The sequence below is a fragment of the Poecile atricapillus genome, chromosome 32 (assembly GCF_030490865.1).
Source record: "Poecile atricapillus isolate bPoeAtr1 chromosome 32, bPoeAtr1.hap1, whole genome shotgun sequence".
NCBI lineage: Eukaryota > Metazoa > Chordata > Aves > Passeriformes > Paridae > Poecile > Poecile atricapillus.
The window spans coordinates 3,951,003-3,972,739 of record NC_081280.1 but is presented as its reverse complement, the minus strand read 5'-3'; the positions used below and the strand labels follow the sequence as shown (position 1 = coordinate 3,972,739).

Here is a 21,737-nt window from a genome sequence, read left to right as displayed (position 1 = left end):
TTTGTCCATCTCAAGGCCGTTTTCATCCTGGAACACCACTTACCTTCCAAACTACATCCTGTACCTCAATTTTAATGTGTAATATCTGTAAAGGGGTGCATCTGCATTGTAACACTGATTCTTTTGGTTGCTTATAATAATAACTTTCCAAATAGTTACAATTTAGTTAGCAGGAATCATAATAATGACTTTCCAAATAGTTACAATTTAGTTAGCAGGAATCAATTCCATTTATTACATGAGCTTCCCTGACAGGTGGAGATCAAATCCTGCCAGGTAAAGAAGAGGTTGAGACGACTTTGGGGACCTAGGGTATACACTCCTATACCCCCCCCCCCCCCCCCCCCCAATAAAACAAAACCCTAGAGATCCTCTCCATCCCCTACAGCCTCCCCATTAGATCCCAAAGACCCTTAAGAGTCCCCTCAAAACGCTCTCTAGCCCCCCGCTCCCCTGAACACCTTATAAATCCTCAGGACCCTCCCAAACCTCCCTCTAAAACCTCCTGAGGCCCTTTGAAATAACCCATAGGTCTGCCCAAATCCCCAGCACTCCCATGCACCCTGCAAAAGGGCTACCCCAGGTGGCTCCACTAGTCATGGATTGCCTGAGCCACTTTTTGGGCTGATATGTATGTAGGTATAAATCTAATAGAGATGTAAAATATAAGATAGAAAGGGGCCTCTGGGAGAGCTGGGGAGGGTCTTTGTTAGGGGATAGAATAGAGGGTGAGGGTTTTCACCTGCCAGAGGGCAGGGTTAGATTGGATATTGGGAAGAAATTCCTTCCTGTGAGAGTGGTGAGACCCTGGCACAGGTTGTCCAGAGAAGCTGCAGCTGTTCCATCCCTGAAAGTGTCCAAGGCCAGGCTGGACAGGGCTTGAAGCAACCTGGTGTGTGGAAGATGTCCCTGCCCATGGCGGGAGGTGGATCAAGATGACCTTTGAAGTCCCTTCCAACCCAAACCAGCCTGGGATTCTAAAAGTGGGGGAGCTTTGGGGTGGGTGACCTTGACTGACCCCCAGGCGCCCCCCCAGGCTGCTCCATCATTCACACTTCAGGAAGATGAAAAAGCTCTTGGGGGAGATGGGTTGTGGGGGGTGGGGTGTGTCCCTCAGGAACTGCTCCAGGTCCCTTTCCATAGGGCGAGTCCCTCAGATGGAGGCACTTGGGGCACAGAGGCGACACCTGCCTCACTCTGCTCTTCTCCAGGGCTGCAGGGGAATCTCTGCTCTGGCACCTGCAGCTTCTCCTCACCTGGGGAGCTGCTCAAGGAGGAGGGACAACAGCAGTGAAAGGGACTTGGGACCAAAGGAGGCATCAGCAGAGCAAGAAGCATTTCCCAAGCTGTAGCAGCTTCAGCACCCATTCCACTCTGTCAATGGAACTCAAAACGGGAGATCAGGTGGGTTTCATTTGAACAAGAAAGTGAATTTAAGAGTATTGTGGATTTACTCCTGTGTCAGAGTATTCTCTGGAACATGGATTTGCTGCTTTAAAATGTTATTTTACTTTCCATAATTTGTCTGGGCTGTGTTACGCAAGAGGTTAGTGTTTCACCTTTTATAAATAAAGAGGTGATGATGATGCTACTTATTTAGGCTCCGTTGCAGCACATCTGCAATGCAGGTACTTTGCTCTCAAAACTTCAACTTGTGCAGAATTTACCCTTCCCTTGCTCATAATTTTCCTTTGCTGGGCTACTCCCAGCGGCCATCACCTGAAAAGGAGAGGCTTCCTCCACCCTTAGTGTGGGGGGATTTACTCAACCCTTAGTAAGTGCCCCAGGAAAGCTGAGACCCTTGTGCCCTACCTGGTGCCTGTCCGATGTCTGTCAGCATCCTATTAGGTGAACCCTGCACTGAGCCGCCCTGCTCGAACAAGGGTTGTTCCACTGAGTCAGGGAAACATCAACAGCACAAGGGAGAGCCCTCAGCAGCTCTTCCTCTTTATTGGAGTGTGTTCCCTGCTGCTGGCAACTGCCAGCACCCAGGAAAGATTCACATTGACAGTTAATGGAATAACTCTGGTTATTAATATAAAATTGTGACAGGTTCAGGTTTGAGGGTTGTTGGTGATAGTGCCTGACTGCAAAAATATACTTGAAGGAATATACCTACAAGCTTTAATCCTTAAGAAAACGTTCAGCACGCAGAGTATGATTCTTACCCAACAGGCATCCCACTGCGGGATAAGACAGGTTCAGCCTCTTGACTGATCCCAGCAGTTACGATTGAGTCTTCCCCAACTTTTACCCTATCCTTGACTTACTCTTATACAATTTCTTTGTGTTTAGTTGGAGCTTGAGTAACACAAGGCGATACATACCCGTGTTTCTGTTGGGTGTAAAATCCTCTCAGCTTTTAAAGATAAAAGAGCACAGAGCTTGTGCCCAGTAAGGAGAGAGTTGTCCCTTGAGGGTGGGCACCTTTGGGATGGAGGTGCGTGTTAATATTATTATTATTATGCTTTAATGAATCAAGTTCATCTAAGGAGAGGGATTTCGCCCCAGTTGCTGGCTCTGCAGCAGGACATCTGTCCCTGTCTCACCTGGCTGATGTGTGGAATGTGGTTTATGAGCTGCAAAGCACCATTGAGTTCCCGTCCCTGCAAGGATTTCCACAGAGGCCGGCTGTGGTGTCTCCACTCTGTCCCACCCTCCATCCCATCCCCCTCAGCAGGTGTGTGTGGATGGGGAATCATTTTGGAATAGTTTTCAAGTCCTGCCAACTGCATTCCATCCAGGGAGCAGCAGCTATGATTTACTCTATAATTTCCATATGGTTTTAACTCCTATTAAAATGCCAATATAACTCCTCAGTTTCCTCTAATTGTATCTTCAGTTACCTGTCCACAGAGTCTCCAGTCATTTTCCCACATAATGTACCCTGTTGGAGTCAGAGGCACAGAAAATACTCCCTTATTTGTGCTGACAGGCTCTGACACCCAAGAAAACACTGAGTTTAACTTCAAGCCATGGAGAAAGCTTCTAGAACTAAGTAGAGAAACTGAGAATGTGAGTGTGTATGTTAGATAGAATTGTATTAAATCACTGGATGAAAAAGTTGGAGTTTGGAGTTTTAGTTGTATTAATATGTGAGATACAAGATGGAGGATTTGGGGCATTGCCTCTTCTTCTTCTTCTTCATCTTCTTCTTCTAAGGGTTTTTGGGTAATAATGAGTGATTGGATGAAAGAATCCGCATTGCAGCACACAGGCGTCGGGTCATTGGGTGACTAAAGAAAATAAGCTAGCTAGCATTTGATTATTGGGTGAATGGACACATAAAAGGCCATGGAGAGATTCTTCATCTCTCCATTTTGCACCTTGCTACCCTAGTGTATATAGCTCCTTGTTCTCTGTAAATACGTAACATAGGTAAGGAAAGCATAAACAACTGAGCCCGAACACAACAAAACAGGTTTCTCTCTCGTCAGTCTTGGTCCTGGGGGAAAGAACCAAGCCACCAATGTCGCACTCCGACAGTACCCCATGACTATAGTCACTCAAACTTCACAATACCTAGTGTTTGAGCATATTTCCCATATGCTTTGGGACTGTGTGGATGGTTTAGTACAGTTGTAGCTCATGGGTTGTTTAGTATTATTGGAGGTAGTCAGTAAGTTAATTGTTTCATAATCATCCAAACTTTTAACATACAATGCAATTATTAGAACAAAAAGGTAAGGGGTTACTTTTAATTAAATGCCAAAAGGGTGAAGGATTCAGCTGAAGATTCCAACGGCCCCCTCACCACCCCTCAGAGGCGAGGAAGAAAGAGGAATTGTGCGCCTTTTTTCCTTCTTAAATACGTCATCACAGAGGCATTGCTAAATTCTCTAATTGGGCCAGCCAGTATGTCAATTGTCAGAATCTTTAGGGATTGGTTCTGCTGGATATAGTAGAAGTTTTGAGGAGCTTCTCTCTCAGAAGCAGCCTCCGCCCCCACTAAAAGCCAAGTTGTGTTAACCTAACACATCCTTGAACCTTGGACCCTGAGAAAAGTTGAAGAAACCTCTCGAGAAGCCAGATTCAAACTGTGAAGTTTCTTGTAGTTCTAATGGGTCCCACTGAGGGACTCTACTGAGAAAACATCCCAGAGCACAAAGCTGGAGGCAGTGGTGGCAGGTCACACAGTCACAGAATCACTGAGTCATTAAGGTTGGAAAAGACCTTCAAGATAATTTAGTCCAACGGTCAACCCAACACCACCATAATCACCATATCCCCAAGTGCCACATTCAGGTACCCCTTGAACTCTACCACCTCCTTGGGCAAACTTTTTCGGTGACTGAACACTCTAATAGTAACATTGTTTTCTAATATCTGATTTGAACCTCCCCTGGCCCAACTTAAAGCCATTTCCTCTTGTCCTGTCACTTGAGACAGGGCAGAAGAGACTGAAGACCACCTGACTAAAACTTCTCTTCAGGCAGTTGTTGAGAGCAGTGAGGTTCCTTTTGAGCTTTCTCTTCTCCAGACTAAGAAACCCCTTAGCTGTTCCTGGCAAGATGTGTTTTCTAGAGGCTTCCCCAGCTCCACTGCCTTCTCTGGACTCGCTCCAGCTCCTCAATGTCTCTCTTGCAGAGCTTCTTGCCAGAACTGGACACAGGACTTAAGGTGGCACCTCAGTAGTCCCAGTGCAGAGGGACAATCACTGCTGGCTGATCCAGGCCAGGTGCCACTGGCCTTCTTGTCCACCTGGCAAAAAAAATCCATCTGGCTCAAATCCAGCTGGCTGCCAACCAGAACCCCCAAATTCCTTCCCACTGAGCAGCTCTCAAGCCACTCCTTCCCCAAGTCTGGAGCATTCCGTGGGGTTGTTGTGACCCAAGGACAGGACTTGGCACTTGGCCTTGTTGACCCTCACACCGTTGTCTTCAGCCCATTGATCCAGCCTGTCCTGATCCCTCTGCAGAGCCTTTCTGCCCTCCAGCAGACCCACACTCCTACACGAGTTGGTGTCATTTGTGAACTTAGCATGACTTCCGCTTGATCCCCTCATCCAGATCATCAATAAAGATGTTAAACAGGACTGGCCCCAACCCAACACTGACCCCTGGGGTCACCCACAAGTAATGGGCTATTATGGATAGAGTGGAAGCTTCAGACAAGCCCTGTCTTAGGCTAAGATTTTTGGGTAGAGCTTGAATTGGGTGGCCTGCACCTAAACCACTCTAGCTCACAAATTGTAAGAGTGGCAGGTCAGGTCTATTGTATAATGAGTTATTTATTGAATAGACAGGAGATAACAGACAAAAGGTCTTGAACAGAGTTACTTACTACACAGTATAAAACAACTACTAGTGAAACAGTGCACAACACTAAGGTACCTATATTAAAGCTAGGAAAGAAATAGTATCGATTAAGAGTCAATGTAACTTACCACCAAACTGGCAAGAGAGTGCAGAGTCCTTTCACTCAACCTTTGAGAGAGTAACCACAAAACCAGCATCCCAACTTTGGGGAAAAAGCCCCACACATTTCCAGGGAATGTGCAGAAGATGTCTGCTTTGTGAAAATTTGGTGTAACTTTAATAGACTGTGAAGTAAAGTGTCTGTTAGAAATTCCAGCTTATCTTTCCACAATCTTGCTTCCACATCAAGATGTTTATTGTCAGCTAGAAGTGTCATTACCATGGCATCCGAATAACCATGAGACAAGCGGTCTTAAGCAATTTATTTCACCAATTAGGAAGCTCTTGTGGTGGGTGTAAGAGCCAACAGAGAGATGGGGACTTCAGATGGTTTTTCTTTCTAATCGTGTTTATTCTATAGCTTAGATTACAGCAGGGGGTCATGGGTCAGCCTAAAGCTGCTAGCAACAGGCAAGCCCTGTGTCCTGAAGCCCACTTAGTTCTGGTTACAGTGCATTATATCTCTTTCTTTTTCTGTGCATATTATTACATAACAACCAAGCAGCATCATACACAATACCTTTACATGTACATATATCCTATCAAAACTGCTAAAATTACCATACTATGTTAGGGCCTAACTAATCATCTGAGTTAGTAATTACATGTTAAACTTTGAAACTTGTTTTGCAGTGGAAAATTCTTTTTGCTTTGGTGGAAAATATCTTTCTGTCTGTCTGTGCTTCTTTACTTGGTAGAAAACATGCTTTGTTTGAAGACCACTTAACCTGTTGGACTTTAGCCATAAAACTTCCTTCTAACTGACAGAACCTTTGCTCTAAGCCTTCCAACTTGACTAAACCTTTGTTCTTTCAGCTGTTTCAGCAACAGCTATCCCTAAAAACAGTTTTTTATATATCAAAGCTTGCTTTCATTTCTAAAGAACCTTCTGCTAAGCATTCATATCCATAAAATTTGTCTGTTAAACTCTCATCCTTCCCAACAGCGGGGAACGCACCGACCCCAACTCGATTTAGTTCCATTCCCCGCCACTTTCTGGGCATCAGCCAGTTTTTCACCCAGCAAGCTGTTGCCCTGTCCAATCCATGAGCAGCCAGCTTCTCCAGTGTCATAAGCTTTACTGATGTCTGTAAACACACATCCACAGCCTTTCCCTCATCTACTGAGTGGGTCATTCTGTCACAGTAGGACCTGCCTTCCCCAGCCATGCACTGTCTTGGCCCGATCTCCTGGTTGTCCTGCACATGCTGTAGGATAGCACTCAGGATGATCTGCTCCATGGCCTTCCCCAGTACAGAGGTCAGGCTGACAGGCTTGGAGTTCCCTGAATGTAATGTCCCGGTTGTGGGTGGGGAGACAAAAATCCACAACTCATGCTCCAGGTGCTCATGAGACAAACACCTTTTATTATTCAGAACTTACTTAAATACCCAGTTCAAATCTCCTGGGCTATACAGCCATTGGCTGAGATCTTTCTCCCTGCCCAGCTTCCTGGTCAGTGGTGTGTTTACTTCTCACCTTGAATGGGGCTGGCTGAGGGTCCCCTGTAACTTCTCCAGGGACATGTTCAGGCATGAACTAGGCTAGCTGAATAGGATTTGTGTTATGGTCAGATTCACTTTGTCCGGTGCAGGCCACCTGTACTGTGACAATACCGTGACACCTGAATCCTCCTTCCAATCCTTCTGATAGATGGGCATCACATTGGCTGATTTCCTGTCAACAGGAACTCCTTCAGTTTACCAGAGCTTCTGAGAAACTAGTGAAATCAGCTTGGCCAGCTTTCTCCAGCTCCCTCATGTGCATCTCATTTGTGCCCAGGGACTTGTGCGTGCATGTGTGTGTGTGTGTGTGTGTGTGTGTGTGTGTGTATGATTGGCAGAGCAGATCACTGACTGTTTCCTCCTGCATTTCAGGGCTTCACTCAGCTCCTTTTCATCAACTTCCAGCCCTGGGAGCTGAGCACCCTCAGACAACTGGGTTTGGTGTTAAAGACTGAGCCTTTTCCTTCTCCCTGACGTGGCACTGCCCTCTGTACCCAGCAAAGGATGGAGACTTTGCTGAGCCCTCCTTTTGCTGACAAGGGATTTATAGAAACTTTCCTTGTTAACTTTAATTGCACTGGCCAAATTAAATTCCAGTTTGGCTTTGGCCCTTCAAATTTTGTTGCTATATCACCTCACAACATCCTTGTAATACGCTAAGTTTTCTTAGGAAGCTCAGGACTGATGTATCTGGAGCCATCCATCCTCATTGGCTATGGGACTCTTCTTCCAGAGGTGACACATGCTCTTTTTTTGCCCTGAGCTCCTGCCTAAGTTCTCTCTTTAACCAGGCCAGTCATTTCCCACACCAGCTTGTCTTATGGCACATGGACTCAGCTCCTGGAGCTTTAAAATTTCCTTTTTAAAGCATCCCCAGCTTTCCTGGATTCCTTTTCCCTTCAGGACTGACTCCCAAGGGATTCTGTCAATGGATCTCCTAAAAAGGACAAAGTGTGCCCTCCAGCAGTCCAAGGGGGCAGTTCTGCTGCCCCCTCCTTTCTACCCCCACAGTGGAAAACTCATTTTGTGGTTGCTCTGCCCAAGACACTCCCAACTACCACATCACACACCACTCATGGAATCACAGAATCACAAAATGGTTTGGGTTGGGAGGGACCTTAAAGAGCCTCTACGTCCAACCCTCCTGCCATGGCCAGGGACACATTCCACTAGACAAGGTTGCCATAAGCCCTGTCCAAACTGGTCTTGGACACTTCCAGCGATGGGGCAGCCACAGCTTTTCTGGGCAACCTCTGCCAGGGCCTCACTATCCTCACAGGGAAGATATTTTTCTAGAAGCTGATCTCAACCTGCTCTCTATCAGGGGGGAAGCCATTCTCCCTCATCCTGTCACTCCGGGCCCATCAGCAGGATCCATGGCTCACACCAGTCCTGTGTGTTACCACACAATGACCATTGTTATCTTCCTCCCTTCCTTTCCCTTCCTTTCCCTTCCTTTCCCTTCCTTTCCCTTCCTTTCCCTTTCCCTTTCCCTTTCCCTTTCCCTTTCCCTTTCCCTTTCCCTTTCCCTTTCCCTTTCCCTTTCCCTTTCCCTTTCCCTTTCCCTTTCCCTTTCCCTTTCCCTTTCCCTTTCCCTTTCCCTTTCCCTTTCCCTTTCCCTTTCCCTTTCCCTTTCCCTTCCCTTTCCCCTTCCCCTTCCCCTTCCCCTTCCCCTTCCCCTTCCCCTTCCCCTTCCCCTTCCCCTTCCTCTTCCCCTTCCCCTTCCCTTCCTTCAGTATCTACTCCTTTCGTCTGCTGAGTTCATGTAGTCCATGGCTCTGATTTTGTCTGTCCTAGATGTCTCCCAGGGCAGGAGAGCTGTGGTGCTATTGGCTGGTTGCAGCATCAGAAGCTCAGGACTGATGTATCTGGAGCCATCCATCCTCATTGGCTATGGGACTTACGGCACACAGTGGCAGTGTCGTTCAGCACCCAATGTTTTACAATTCAACATCACAGACTATTCTCACTCAAAGTCAAATCCTCCTGCATTACCCACAAAATGCACCAAGGTTCTTGAGCAAAGACATTCCTATGGATGGGTTTGCCTCTGCTTAAGGCAGGACTGATCCAAACAGTTTTCCCTAACCCATTTCTCATATGCACCACAGGAACTTGATCCCCTTCTCCAGTTTGTGGATGTTTTGTTTGGGTGGGACCAGCTCGATTTGTAGAGCCTGGTAGGTGTTCACTGACCAGGTGGCCTTTGCCAAGTGGAGATCCTAATGTTCAAAGGTCCCACCACCCATTGCTTTCAAGTCCATTGTACCATTCAGCTTTCCCAGGGCTGGTGCATGACAGGGAATGTGGTACACCCACTCAATGCTGTGCTCTCTGGCCCAGGTGTTCAGGAGGCTGTTTTTGAAGTAAGTCTCATGGTTTGAGTCAATTCTTTCAGTGCTGCCACGTTGCCACAGGGCTTGTTTTTCAAGGGTCCACGTGGTGTTCCAGGCAGTGGTGTAATGCCTGGGGATGGGTCTCCAGCCATGCAGTCGTGCTTTCTATGACTGTCAGCATGTAACTCTTGCTGTGGAGAGGTTGTGGCAGTGTGATGCAATTGATCTGCCAGGCCTCCCCAGATTTATATTTCGACCATCATCCCCCACAGCACAGGGGCTTTACCTGCTTGGCCCTGCTTGATCTCAGCACATTTCACAGTCATGGATTACCCAGGATATAGTGTTCATAATTAAGTCCACCCTTCAGTCACAATGCTGTGTGATACATCTCTTCCCTGATGACCTCAAATGCCTAAAGATCTGAAATGTTTGAAATTCAACAGTGGCCTAAGGGGCCCACTGAGTCAGAAATAACTCACCCTTGTGTGGCCAGTCCTGACCTACCTGAGACACTTTAATCCTGGCAGCCCCATCCCTGCCCACTGTTGTGATGCTCTTCACTAGCCGACATCCACAGGATGGACTTTCACAGCGAACTTCTCTACCCAGGCACCGATATCTTGCTACAATTCAATAACGCAGATGGGTTTCCCTCTGCGCTGCCAATTGGTCTTTTTCTATTGTCTAACCACCTGCACAGAGCATTTGCTGCTATGCACAAGTCAGTGGCCGTTTCTCTCATTCAGTGATATCCAGCAATATCCAAAGCCAGTTGGACAGCTTTCACTTCTGTGGGCTGACTTGATCCACCCACCTTGTCCCTCGGTAACTTCTGTGATTCATCACACAAGACTTCACAGGGCTGCTTTCTGTTTTCTGATGTATCCCTACAATATCCTCTCCCGAGGTGAGCCCTACAAAGTATACATGGGGCCACTGGGCCAGTCACAATGAGGTGGTTTTGCCCTTCATTCCCAGTTGGTCAGCTGCTGGGATTCCCCTGTCATCCCAGAAATAGAAATGGATTCTACCCCTTCAGATATTGTTGGCATCTGGGTACATTGGTGCTGGTGTCAAATAAAGCCTTATACTCTTGTGGTTCTGCTGTACTAGCCATCAGATCCGCATTCCCCAATAGATCCGATGGTCCCTTTCCTCCACCCGACTGGAGCCAGGGCCCCTTTAGTTCCGGTCACAGTACTCATTGCTCACTTCTTGTAAATATCACCTGGAGGTCCTTTCAAAACGATCAGAAGTAACATCAGCCCTTCTGTTCTGTCTGAGGACTTGCCCACTAGAAACTGGAGCAGATTATCCTTGATGAGTTTTCTTTGGTGGTGTTCTTCCTCTCAACTCACCTGTGCTGCTGGGGCAGAGATGGGTTTTCAATCTCACTTCCTCATGTCTTCTCCATGGTCATACAGTTAAAACCACAGGTTACTTCATAGTGTGTCTCCCCTCTCCTGAGCAAGATTTTGGCTGCTCCCAATAGCAGACTCTGGTCCGTACTGGCAGGATATGGGACATTTCCTCTCTAGTTTGCTTGAGTCTTTCAAATCTGTCTGCAGTTTTGGACATCTTTTCCACAACCAATGCATAGGTCGGTAGGGAGAAGAAAAGATGATCTTCATATTGCCAAAGGTGCAGCACTGTTTGCTTTCCTTCTTTCATTGACATCACTGCCAGTGATGGTATACAACGATGGCGCGCTCCATACAAACTTCTGCCACATGGACTGTGTGCCCTGGACCTCATCTGGTTCTTCCTCCTGTTGTAAGGACCCTGCTTCCTCTTCATCCCTCACTCAACAAACTGATGTGGTCTTGTATTTCTTCTGTATAGCAGCAACTGCTCACAGCACGTGTTGTTCCTCTGGTTCAGCTGCAATTGGACTGCCCAAGGTGCCTCTTGCTCTGCTTTCCTCCTCCTCCTCCCCCTGAGGGTGATGTCCAGTGATGAACAGTGGCTGGTAAATAGTAGCCAGGGCCCAGCACATTGCATAACTTTGTGCCTCTCTGGAGTCAGTCACTACAGCATTTTTCTTCCCTACATTTTATCACTTTACCGGGGTCCTCTAGTTGTTCAGGGGTGAATTTCCAAACTGTTGGAGCAGAGAAATCCTCCAAACACTGGCCCATGTCCTCCCACATTTCATACCACTCCTGACTATCCCCCCTCAGGGAAGATCTCTGAATGGCCTTTCGAAAAATTTCTTTCGTAATTTTAAACATGGTGCGGACCACACTCAAGAGACCTGGGTTAGGGTTAAACATACTTTCCTTAACACCCAAAGGGAATTCAGAATTCTCAAAAGCTGTTGTAATAGGCCTGAAGGAGGAAAACAGAATGAAAGGCTGGGGAAAATCATCCTCCCCTGTTCCCCCCATGGGCTGAGTAGGATTATTAATGGAGTCCCAGAGGTAGCACCCAAGGCAAGGGCAGGAGAGCAGCACTGAAGACACATCCCAAATGACCCTCACTGCCCTTGATGTCACCATGTCATAAACTGGTATCCCACAGTACTGCAACAAAGCAGTCCTGATCCCTCTTCCTTCTGAAAAATATACATACAGGGTTAGGTACTACACCCATGTGAACAGACCAAGCAACATTGTTGTGGGAAATGGAAAAATAGAAACTTCCACAGATGCTGAAGGGTTCAATCTGCAGCCTTGGACAAAGCTTGCATTAATGTAATGATAAAGGTTCACAAACATTAAGTAGAGAAATTATAAACTTATGTCTCTGTAGTTATAAGTAAGAATATGTCCTAAGTAAGTAAGAAATTATATTAAGTAAAATAATTTGAAGTTTGAACTGTAATAACTTGACTTACAGAGTAGGCTAGAGATCTAGAAGCTGTAATAGAAGTGTGTGTATGAGTACGTGACCTGTCAGCTTATTGGCTAAGAGACAGAGGCAGTGCAGCAAAATTAAGCAAAGGTGATAGGTTAATAAGTGAAAACTTATTAAATAAAATAAATAAAAAATAAATAAATAAAAGTTATTAAGAAATAAATAAATAAATAAATAAATAAATAAATAAAAATATTAAATAAAATAAAAATAAAATAAAAATAAAATAAAAATAATAAAAAGTAATAAAGAATAAATAAAAAATTAATATAAACAAAAATAAGAAGAAGCCCGTGACTACCTTGAGCTGTGGCTGACTTGTTGCTCCTCTAAATCTCACACCTTCAGACTGACATCTTACCTAGCTTACTTGAGCAATAAATCATCTCAAAGCATGGTGGTCCCATGCCTCATTCTTCATCTCGACAATTGGACCAGTGGCTCTGCACATAATACAACAAAGGCTTAAATCACATTTGTTTTCAGCCGGCTCTAGACAGGTCTGTTGTCTCAACCCTTTGTGCCTCACATTGGGCAGTAATTAAAGCTGTCATGTTTTAAGAACAGTATTCCATACTTATACTGAAAACACACTGGCTCTTGCTTCCCTGTCCCGTCCAGCTGGAAGCACAAAAGGCAAAGATCACAGTTTGACACAAGTACAGTTTACTGGAAACAGCAATGAAATAGGAAAACAGTAACAGAAACAATATTAATGACAAAAGGTATAAGATAAGGATTCTACATAGAAAGTTGGTGACAATACTGACTGTTTCACTTGCCATGCTTTCTCCCCAAAGAAGGAACTCCTTCCTCTCAGAAGCGAGGAAGAGAGTCCTTTTCCCTTACCCCTGGCAAATAAGATGGTATTGAATGACCTAGAAATGCCCACAGCAACACCTGTCAGCTACTGCAAAAAAAATTTAACTCTATTTTGGTGGCTCTGTCCTGGCTGAAACTAGGATGGCCATGCTGGTGGGGAGGCTTCAAAGGGGTGTTGGAAGATGGATGCAAACAAGAGGAATGGGAAGGTCTGGAAGCAGAAAACTCCTCATGGGGAGAGACTTAGAGCTTTTTCAGGGGAAGGTTCAAGGGTGACCTCTGCATCATAGCAGTGCTGGTTTGGCAGCTCCTTTTGTCTCCGTTGCATTGAAGAGGCTGAAACAGGGAGAAAAATTGCCCTAAAGGGGAGCAGGGAGGGTGATGAGCATTGCCTCATTCCAGCCCAGCCTGGGAGTGACCCCTGGCACAGGGGCTGTTACAGGAAACTCCCCTTCCCTCCTCTCCCCCTCCACTACTCTCTCTCCAGTCCTGGGGACACTGGGGGTGTGAAGATCCCAGGGTGCCACCTGCACAGCTCCTGGCTGGCAGCAGATGTGACCCCAGGTTGTCACAGGGCCTGCAGAGCTGCAGGATGCCTTACCCCATGTGCCTGGGGCTGCTTGTGTTGGGGTGTCTGGGTGCCGCGTCTGGGGTGCTGATCTCTGTGCCCGTTCTCTCCCGGCCCACATCGCCAGAGCAGATCCTGGAGATGTTGGTCATGGGCAATAAAAACCAGCACAGCATCACACCGTGCGCAGCAGCTGCACCACGTCCAGCGGGTTCCCAGCCAGGTGTAGGTGTGTCAGGTTGTACAGGCACAGGCAAGCGAGCGGCACAGCGTCAGAGATGTTGTTGTAGGATAGGTCGAGCACCCACAGCCCTGGGGGCATCACCCCAGGGGTGGCCCCTGAAAGAGCTCCCAGGGAGTTGTTGCAGAGGCACAGGACCCTCAGTGTGGACGGTAGCCCTGGGCCCAGTGTTGACAGCATGTTGCCACACAGGTCGAGCAGGTCCAGGTGTGCCAGATGCCCCACGGCCATGGCCACGGGCTCCAGTGCGCTGAGCCGGCCACCCCAGAGCCAGAGCGTGCTGAGTGTGGTCAGTGGCCAGAAAGCCCTGGGGGCCACCTTCTGCAGAGGGTTGTGGGCCAGCTGCAGTGTGCTCCGGTTGCCCAGCCTGGTGAACACACCTGTGGCCAGCACTGACGTGTTGTTGGGGGCCAGGTCTAGGTGGGCCAGTGCTGACAGGCCCCAGAAAGCCCCCGGGGACAGGAGTTCCAGCTGGTTGTGGGTCAGAACAAGGGTGTAGAGCCACGGCAGGTGGGCAAAGGCACCGGGGGGCACCTCGCACAAGATGTTGATGGAGAGGTTGAGGGATGTGGCAGTGGAAAGGAGGTTGCCCACTGCAGCCCCCACGGTGCTCAGGAAGTGCTGGATGCAGCAGAACAGCCCAGGGTCCCATGGCGCCTGGATGCAGTTGCGGAAGCCATAGGGAGAGACCCCTGCAGGCACCATCACCAGTGTCACCAGCATCACCAGCAGTGAGGTGCACGTCCTGACACACCCTGGGGAGGTCCTGGATGTAGTGGGGGAGAGAGTGGAATGAGGCATGTCCTCGGTACCACAGAGACCCCCCTCGCAACCCAGAGACCCCACCACCATCCCAAAGACCCCACTCAGAGCCCAGGGATGCCTCATCCACTCCCCAGAGACCACCTGAACCCCAGGATCCCCACTCAGGATCCAAGGACTCCTTGTCTGCACCTCAGGGACCCATGCGCACACTCCAAGGATTCCCTTCAGGGCCCAGAGATCCCTCCATCCACAACCAGGGAGATCCACCACAGGGACCCCCGTCAGGGCCCAGGAACCTTCCTCAGGGACAAAGATCCTCCACACATCCCAAGGACCCCTCGCCCCTCCCAGTCCCCAGGGGTTTTGGGGAACACCTGGTCCCCATCAAGTTCCCACCGTGCCTCTGCCTTCGCTTTGGGTGATTTTGGGGTTAGAAAAGGAAAGTTTGGGGTATCGCTTTTTGTCACCACTGCCCTACCCAGCTCCCTGTGACGTGGGTGGGGGAGACCCCTGCCTGGACGGATTTAGGGGTCCCCGGGAGGCTGGGAAGGGTACAAGGCCACACAGCTGGGTCAGCCCCCGGTACAGCCCCCAGGAGTTTGGAGGGTCCCTGGGACACCCAAACCTCTTCTCCCGCCCCCTGCCCCGTCCACCCGCTGCCACATGCTGCTCTTTGTTCCTCTTCCTCTTGCTCAGACTGAACCATGTGGTTTTGGTTCCTTCGGGGGAAATACTGGGCTGTACTGGGTTATACTCTCTTATACTGGACTATATTGGCCTATACTGGGCTTTGCCGGGTTGTACTGAGTTATACTGGACTGCACTGGGCTGTACTGGGTTCCATTGGGTTGTAACGGGACAGAGGCGCCGCCCCGATGCAGCGCGGGGGCGTGGCTTTGCCGGGGGGGCGTGGCTTTTCCGGGGGGCGTGGCTTTTGCCGGGGGTGTGGCTTTGCCTGGGGACGTGTCCCGTGCCGGGGGCGTGGTCTGCGGGGGCGGGGCCTGTCGGGAGCGTGGGGGACGAGAGTGGGGGGGCATCAGGATGAGGGGGCATATTTGGGTCTGGAGAGGGGGTTATAAACGGGCTCGGGGGATTTGGGAGGCTGCGGGGACTGGGTGAATTATTGTGTGTGGGGGGAGCTGCAGGGACTGTGCTGTGCAGCGGCCGCAGCTTCCGCTCCCTGCACGAGCGCTGGGAGTGCGTAGCCCTCAGCAAACGCGGGGGGAGCACCCTCATCTGCCCACCGCGAGGCCCCCGGCCTCCCCAGAGCCATAGGCTGGAGCCGGAGTACGAGATGGCGCTGAGCAACGGGGATTCCTTCCGGACGCGGAACCTCTCGGCTGATGAATTCTGTGCGGCCGCGGCCGGGGGGGGAAAGGCAATGGGAGCGAGACTGGCGTGCATCGAGATCGGGGGGTATCTTGGGAGTTATGGGGGTCTGAGGGGGCTTATTGGGGTCCGCGGGGTCTGCAGGGGCTGGAGGGGCTGAAGGGATTGGTGTACATCAGGGTCTGAGGGTATATGGGGAGTTATGGTGGTCTGGGGGGCTGCAGGGATTGGGGGTGCATTGAGATGGGCACGTATATGAGGGTCTGGAGGACTTTTCGGGGGTTTAGGGGGTTGGAAGGATTAGGGTGCATCAGTATTGGGAGACATATTGGAGGTTATTGAGATCTGAGGAAGCTGAAGGGGTTGGGATACTTGGGGATTGATGGTGGGGCTGCAATGCAGGGGGCGTCTGTGGACAGCCTGGTGGATATTGGGTCCTCATGGGGTGAACCCCTTCTCACCCCACCCCCCCCACCTTCCCCAGGCATCCTGGAGACAGACATCACCTTCCTCATCTTTATTTCTTTGTTGTCATCTTCTCATTATTCATCAGTGAGTGGCTGGGGGAAAACCTGAGCTTTGAGGGGGCCTGGGGGGAGGTGGTGCTTTGAGAGATCCTGTGCTCACCCCCCAGTCCTCCCAGACCTGGTCTAGGGATGGCAGCTGCTCCACACCACCTACAAGATGCTCATAGTGGCTGCCAGCATGGAGCGTGAAGAGGGAGCTTGGGGGGGCTATGCGCAGATTTGTGAGGGCCGGGGACAGCTGTGGAGGCTGGAGAGCATTGGCGTCTGTGGAAGTTATACTGGGATTTGGGGGGATCTTCAGAGATTGGGAGGTGTCGAGGTCTGAGGGGCATATTGAGATTTGGTGGGGCTGGGGGTTCTGAGTGGGTTTGGGGGGGTTTTCACAGCAAAGTATAGGGGTTATGGGGGGGCACAGGGGCACTTTGAAATCATGGGAGGTGATGAGGGGCTTGGGAGAGTACAGGGGGTATAAGGGTGATGAAGCGGGGGGTAGGGGGTGTGATGAAGGTGAGTGCCCAGCCCTCCCCACGTCCCCATGCCAGCTTCTTCCCCTCCATCAGCTCCCTCATTTTCCTCCTTATGCTCATCGTGCTGGGCAAGTGCTTTTCCATCACAGGTACCATGGGGGGTATAGGGAGATGGCTGGGGGCACGGGAGCAGCTGTGCGTCACTGTGGGGCAGTCAGGGGTCCCTACACAGCGTTTGGAGGGTGTCTGTGAGGTATACTTGGGGGGTCTCTCTGGGGCACCCACAGGGTTTGGTCTCTCAGTGGCCACATCAGACTGGGGGCCTCCATCCAGCTCTCTGTGTACATGAGCGTGTACAGTACCACTCACATCACCCTGCTCATCTACAAGTCTCAGGTGAGACCCCCACACCCACCTGTATTTGGGTAGTTTGGGGAGGGTATGTGGGTATTTGGGGGGGTATTTTGGGATGCAGGAGCGTCCCGCACTGAAGCGAGGTACTTTTTTTCAGTTCTTTCACCCCCCATCAGGTGTTTTATAATTGTGAGGTTCAGGTGAGACCCCTGTCCCCAGCTGTATTTGGAGAATAATGGGGCCATTTTGAGGGGTATGAGGTATTTAGATAGTGTTTGGCTTTTTGGGGTTTATCTTTGGGGAGAGGCAGTTTTTTGATCCTGGTCAGATGGTGTACCCCTACAAGTCACCTGCTGGATACAGGCTCATTGTGTTGCAGTTCCGGGCCTTTGGCTGGTTCTGCGATGCTGTTACTGTCACTGTCACCATTGTCCTTGAGTACCGCTACTTCTGCCTGCCCTTCCTGGGGGCTTATGCCCTCTGGTGAGTCGTGGGAGGTAGCTGGAGGGCACCTGAGGTCTCTCACACAAGGGTCTCTCATGGGGGTCTCATGAGGGTCTCACAGGGGTCTCACAAGGGTTTCCAAGGCAGAAAACTCTTCAAGGAAAAATGCCACTCAGTTTCCACTGGACAAGTCCTCAGGCAGAATTGAAAGGCTGATGTTACTTCTGACCCTCTAGAAGGTACCTCCAGGTGATATTTACAAGAAGTGAGCAATGAGTACTGTGATCAGAGCTAGAGGGGCCCCGGCTCCAGTCAGGTGTGGGAAAAGAACAGTGTGGTCTATTGGACTGTATGGATCCATGGCCTGGCACAGCAGAGCCACAGGAGCACAAGGCTTTAGTTGACACAGGTGCACAATGTACCGTGATGCCATCATGCAGAATCCATCTCTGTTTCTGGGATGACAGGGGGATACCAACAGGGGCTGTACTGGAAGCTGAAGTGCTCCTGACTGGACATAGGTGGCAGAAAAACTCCATTGTCGCTGGCCTAGAGGCTCCATGTATCCTTGGCATAGGTCACCTCAGGAGAGGTATTTCAAGGACCCAAAAGGACATCATTGGGCTTTAGGAGAGCTGCTATGGAGACAGCAAAAATTAAGATAGTTGAGTCCCTTGCTTGACCTTTCAGAGGACCCTTCTGCTGTGGGACTGCTGAGGGTTGAAGAAAAGCAGGTACTGATGGCCAGCACAAGTGTCCCATTGGCAACGTGGCACTGACTGGGACTTCAGGGCCCCATCCATGAGCTGATCCATGGACTGGAGAGCTGGGTGTGCTCAGCAAGACTCACTCACCCTTCAGTAGCCCCGCATGACCTCTGCCTGAGTCCCGTGGAGACCAGACACTGACAGTGGACTGTCATGGCCTGAATGAACTCACACCATCACTGAGTGCTGCCATGCTGGACATGTTGGAACTTCAGTATGAGTGCTGTCATAGCAGAGGAAGCTTTTGAGAAAGGAGGTAAGATATCCAGATCCTCCTGAAGGCTGGTTTTGCAGGGTAAAATCAAGGGACCTGCCCAGAGGTTAAGTTTTTAGAAGTAAAATAGCAAGATGGATGCTGTCAGATTCCAGTGGTTGTGGTCAACAAAATAGCAGCCATGTCCCCAGTGACCAACAGGAAGGAAACACAGGCTTTCCTGGCACTGTGGTTTTTTGGAGAAGTTAAAGTCAGATTGTAAACCTCTCTATTATGTGACATGGAAGAAGATTGATTTCAAGTGGGGTCCTTAACAGCATCAAGCTTTTGAACAAATTAAAGAGGAGATTGTTCCAACAGTAGCTGTTGGACCAGTCAGGAAAAGGACAAGATGTGGAAGATGTGCTCCATGCTGCAGCCAGGGAGAATGGTCCATCTTGGAGCCTCTGTCAGAAGGGACCTGGGGAAGTTAAAGGACCACCCTATGGTTCTTGAGTCTGGGATTCAAAGGATCAGAGACCAGCTATAGTCCTACACCACACTACAAATACTGTCAGCTTATGAGGAGGTTCCATCTGTTTCAGAAGTGATTGGCACCAAAACACAGCTTCCACTGGCACCCAACTCCCAGTGCTGGGCTGGATGTTCAAAGGGAAAGGGATCTTGGAAGTCATTACAAGCTGTCCCAGAGGCAAAAGTTTCAGATTATCATCAGAAGAGGAGGAGGTGAAGGTGGCACATGCTAAGCAGGCCCTGGCTACTGGAAAATGAGAAGCATCACTCTCTCTTTTAGTGATGATTCCTGCCTTTTAATCCTCTTCAAGAGTCCACCACCTTACTTTGGATACAACATTCCAGTATCCGAGGATGGATATATGACACAAAATACGTCAGGTCAGAAAACTCTTGCTGGATTCTACCTCCCTGCGGCAGCATGTAATCTACACTTTCAACCATGGGTCTAGGTGTTTTCCTTCCCCTGTAAATGTGCTTCATTCATCTTTAAGGAGCTCATCACTGAAATTTGGATACCACCTCCAATACTGAATACATCCAAGGATTGTTCCCACACAAAATGTGGACAGATGGGTCTTGCTGGCCTTTACCTCCAATGGACAAAGCTCCTGAAAGAAAATTAGTGCTTTACTATGGGAAGGAAACCATGTAGCCCCAGTGGTTTAGGTGCAGATTACAGGCTGCCCTACGGGGATAAAGATCAGTGAAAGCTTTCTGACCTGGCAATTCTTGTATGAGAATAATCCTTGGGCGTATATAATATTGGAGGTGGTATCCACATTTGAAATGAGCTCCTGGATAAGAATGATGAGATGTTCTTTTCCATAGGAAAGAAAGGAAAGCATGTAGCCCCACTGTTTGTGGTGCTGATGAGAGGCTGCACAGAGGAGTTAAAAGCCAGCCATGACCTCTCTATCATGGCACCTTTTTGGTGGGAGCAATCCTCGGACATAATATTGGGAATGTAATCTAATTTGGGTAATAAGTAAAATCCCTGGATATATTCAATTAATTACACTTAAAACTGAAAAACGTGTAATGTAGAATGCATGCTCTAAGTTACCATACTTAATAGCTTAAATAAAAAGTGACTCCACCTGCAGGTTGAACTTGTTAATGTGTGAACCAAATTTGGTTCCTGCTGGCAGTGATTGCTCCTGCAAGAAGGATGAGCTGTCCTTCAGTGGTTAACTTGATCTTCACTGGGAGTTGCTGGAATCATTACTGATATCATTGCTGGAAAGAAAAAGTAATATGAGACTTGGCAGCATTAGCCTGGACAGGTTAGCCCTTAGTGGGTCAAGTTGTTTAATCACTCAGACTAATGATAAAAGTCCTTTTTCCCACTTAGAATCTCTCTGTTCCATCTCTTTAAATGTGGTTGAGTTGAATAGTGAATATTTCATTGGTCTTTAATAATGTTAGGCCTTGACATTACTCAGGAAGAATCTCAACCTCTACTTTATGAAGTGCTTGCCCACTGCTATTGCTGCTTCCCGTGTTTTCAGGGAGGTCTCCTGCAATTTGAGTTGTCCTCCATGAGTAGGGTGCTCTCCTAATTTGAATTATCAGTTCTGCAAAGTTTAGTACAGCAGTACTAAATCACAGTTTAGTGATTGTGGTATTGGCATTCAACTGCCTGTAATAAACTGTAAGCCACAACTGTCTGTTCGGCTCTTTCATGATCCAGACCCTGAGACTGGTTCGGTTGCTCTGAGCATGGTGACCATAACACCACAGTTGTTGGTTTGATCTCTGTATGGCCCATTCATCTAACAGTTGGACTTGATGATCCTTGTGGGTCCCCTTCAAATCAGAATATTCTGTTATATGTGACATAATGGCAATGCCAACAGCAAACATTGGCTAAACACTGGCAACCTCTATAAGACTGGAGTGTGTTAAAATGATCACTGGCCACTATCTTAGACAGGAGAGATAGGAGTGTGACTGACTGATAGATTTTTCTCTAATTCTGTCACCACCCCATTAATGTCCAAGCACACCAGTGCTTATATTGTGGCTGCCAGGTTTGCAGTATTGGGTACTTCAACTGTTAGCAGGGCCAAATTGAGCAGAACATCAGAAATCCCACTTTTCCCTGGAGCAAAAATCCAGCACTGGAATACACTAGCAGTCCTTGGATCAGGGAGTGCGAGTGCCATGTGGAGTCAGCACAGTCTCTGGACTCCTTTTAGGGTTCAGGCTAATGTTCAAACATTAACATTGACTCACTGCCATCAGGCAGGCAACAAATTTGATCATTTAGAACATCAAAACCCCAAATATTGTCATTGTCATCTTTGATTGCAAAGCAATCTGACGATATCCACTTCTTATCCAGGAACCATAGATTAACCTTAGCAGATTGGCAGATAACATTTGCTCCATTTACTTCAGTGATTTTAACTCTTGGTGTCTGGGTCATACACTCAGCTACTTGACTCAGTACTGAGTGTTGTACTCCTGTATCTATTAGAAATGTAATTAATTGTTGACAAAAACCAACTGGAATCTGGATGTATGGTCATTAGTACATATGTATTGAAAGGGTTCCACTTGTTGGATTTCAGTCTCACTTGGCTTGTGCCTGGAATGCTTTTGCA

General features: G+C 48.6%; 1 protein-coding gene across 22 annotated transcripts in view; it reads left to right on the top strand.

Annotated features, from left to right (window-relative positions):
• Positions 1–21,737, top strand: part of LOC131590197 (uncharacterized) — a 236,029-nt gene that overhangs the window by 3,483 nt on the left and 210,809 nt on the right. For 6 of the 22 annotated variants that reach the window (XM_058860109.1, XM_058860122.1, XM_058860118.1 and 3 more), the window contains 2 exons: positions 1,212–1,404; positions 2,483–2,836. Coding sequence is in view for 7 of the 22 variants with exons in the window: in XM_058860128.1 (XP_058716111.1) it covers positions 1,212–1,404; positions 2,493–2,789 (490 nt within the window). In the remaining 15 variants the exon portion in view is untranslated. The other 16 variants (XM_058860128.1, XM_058860129.1, XM_058860130.1 and 13 more) reach the window with 11 other exon arrangements.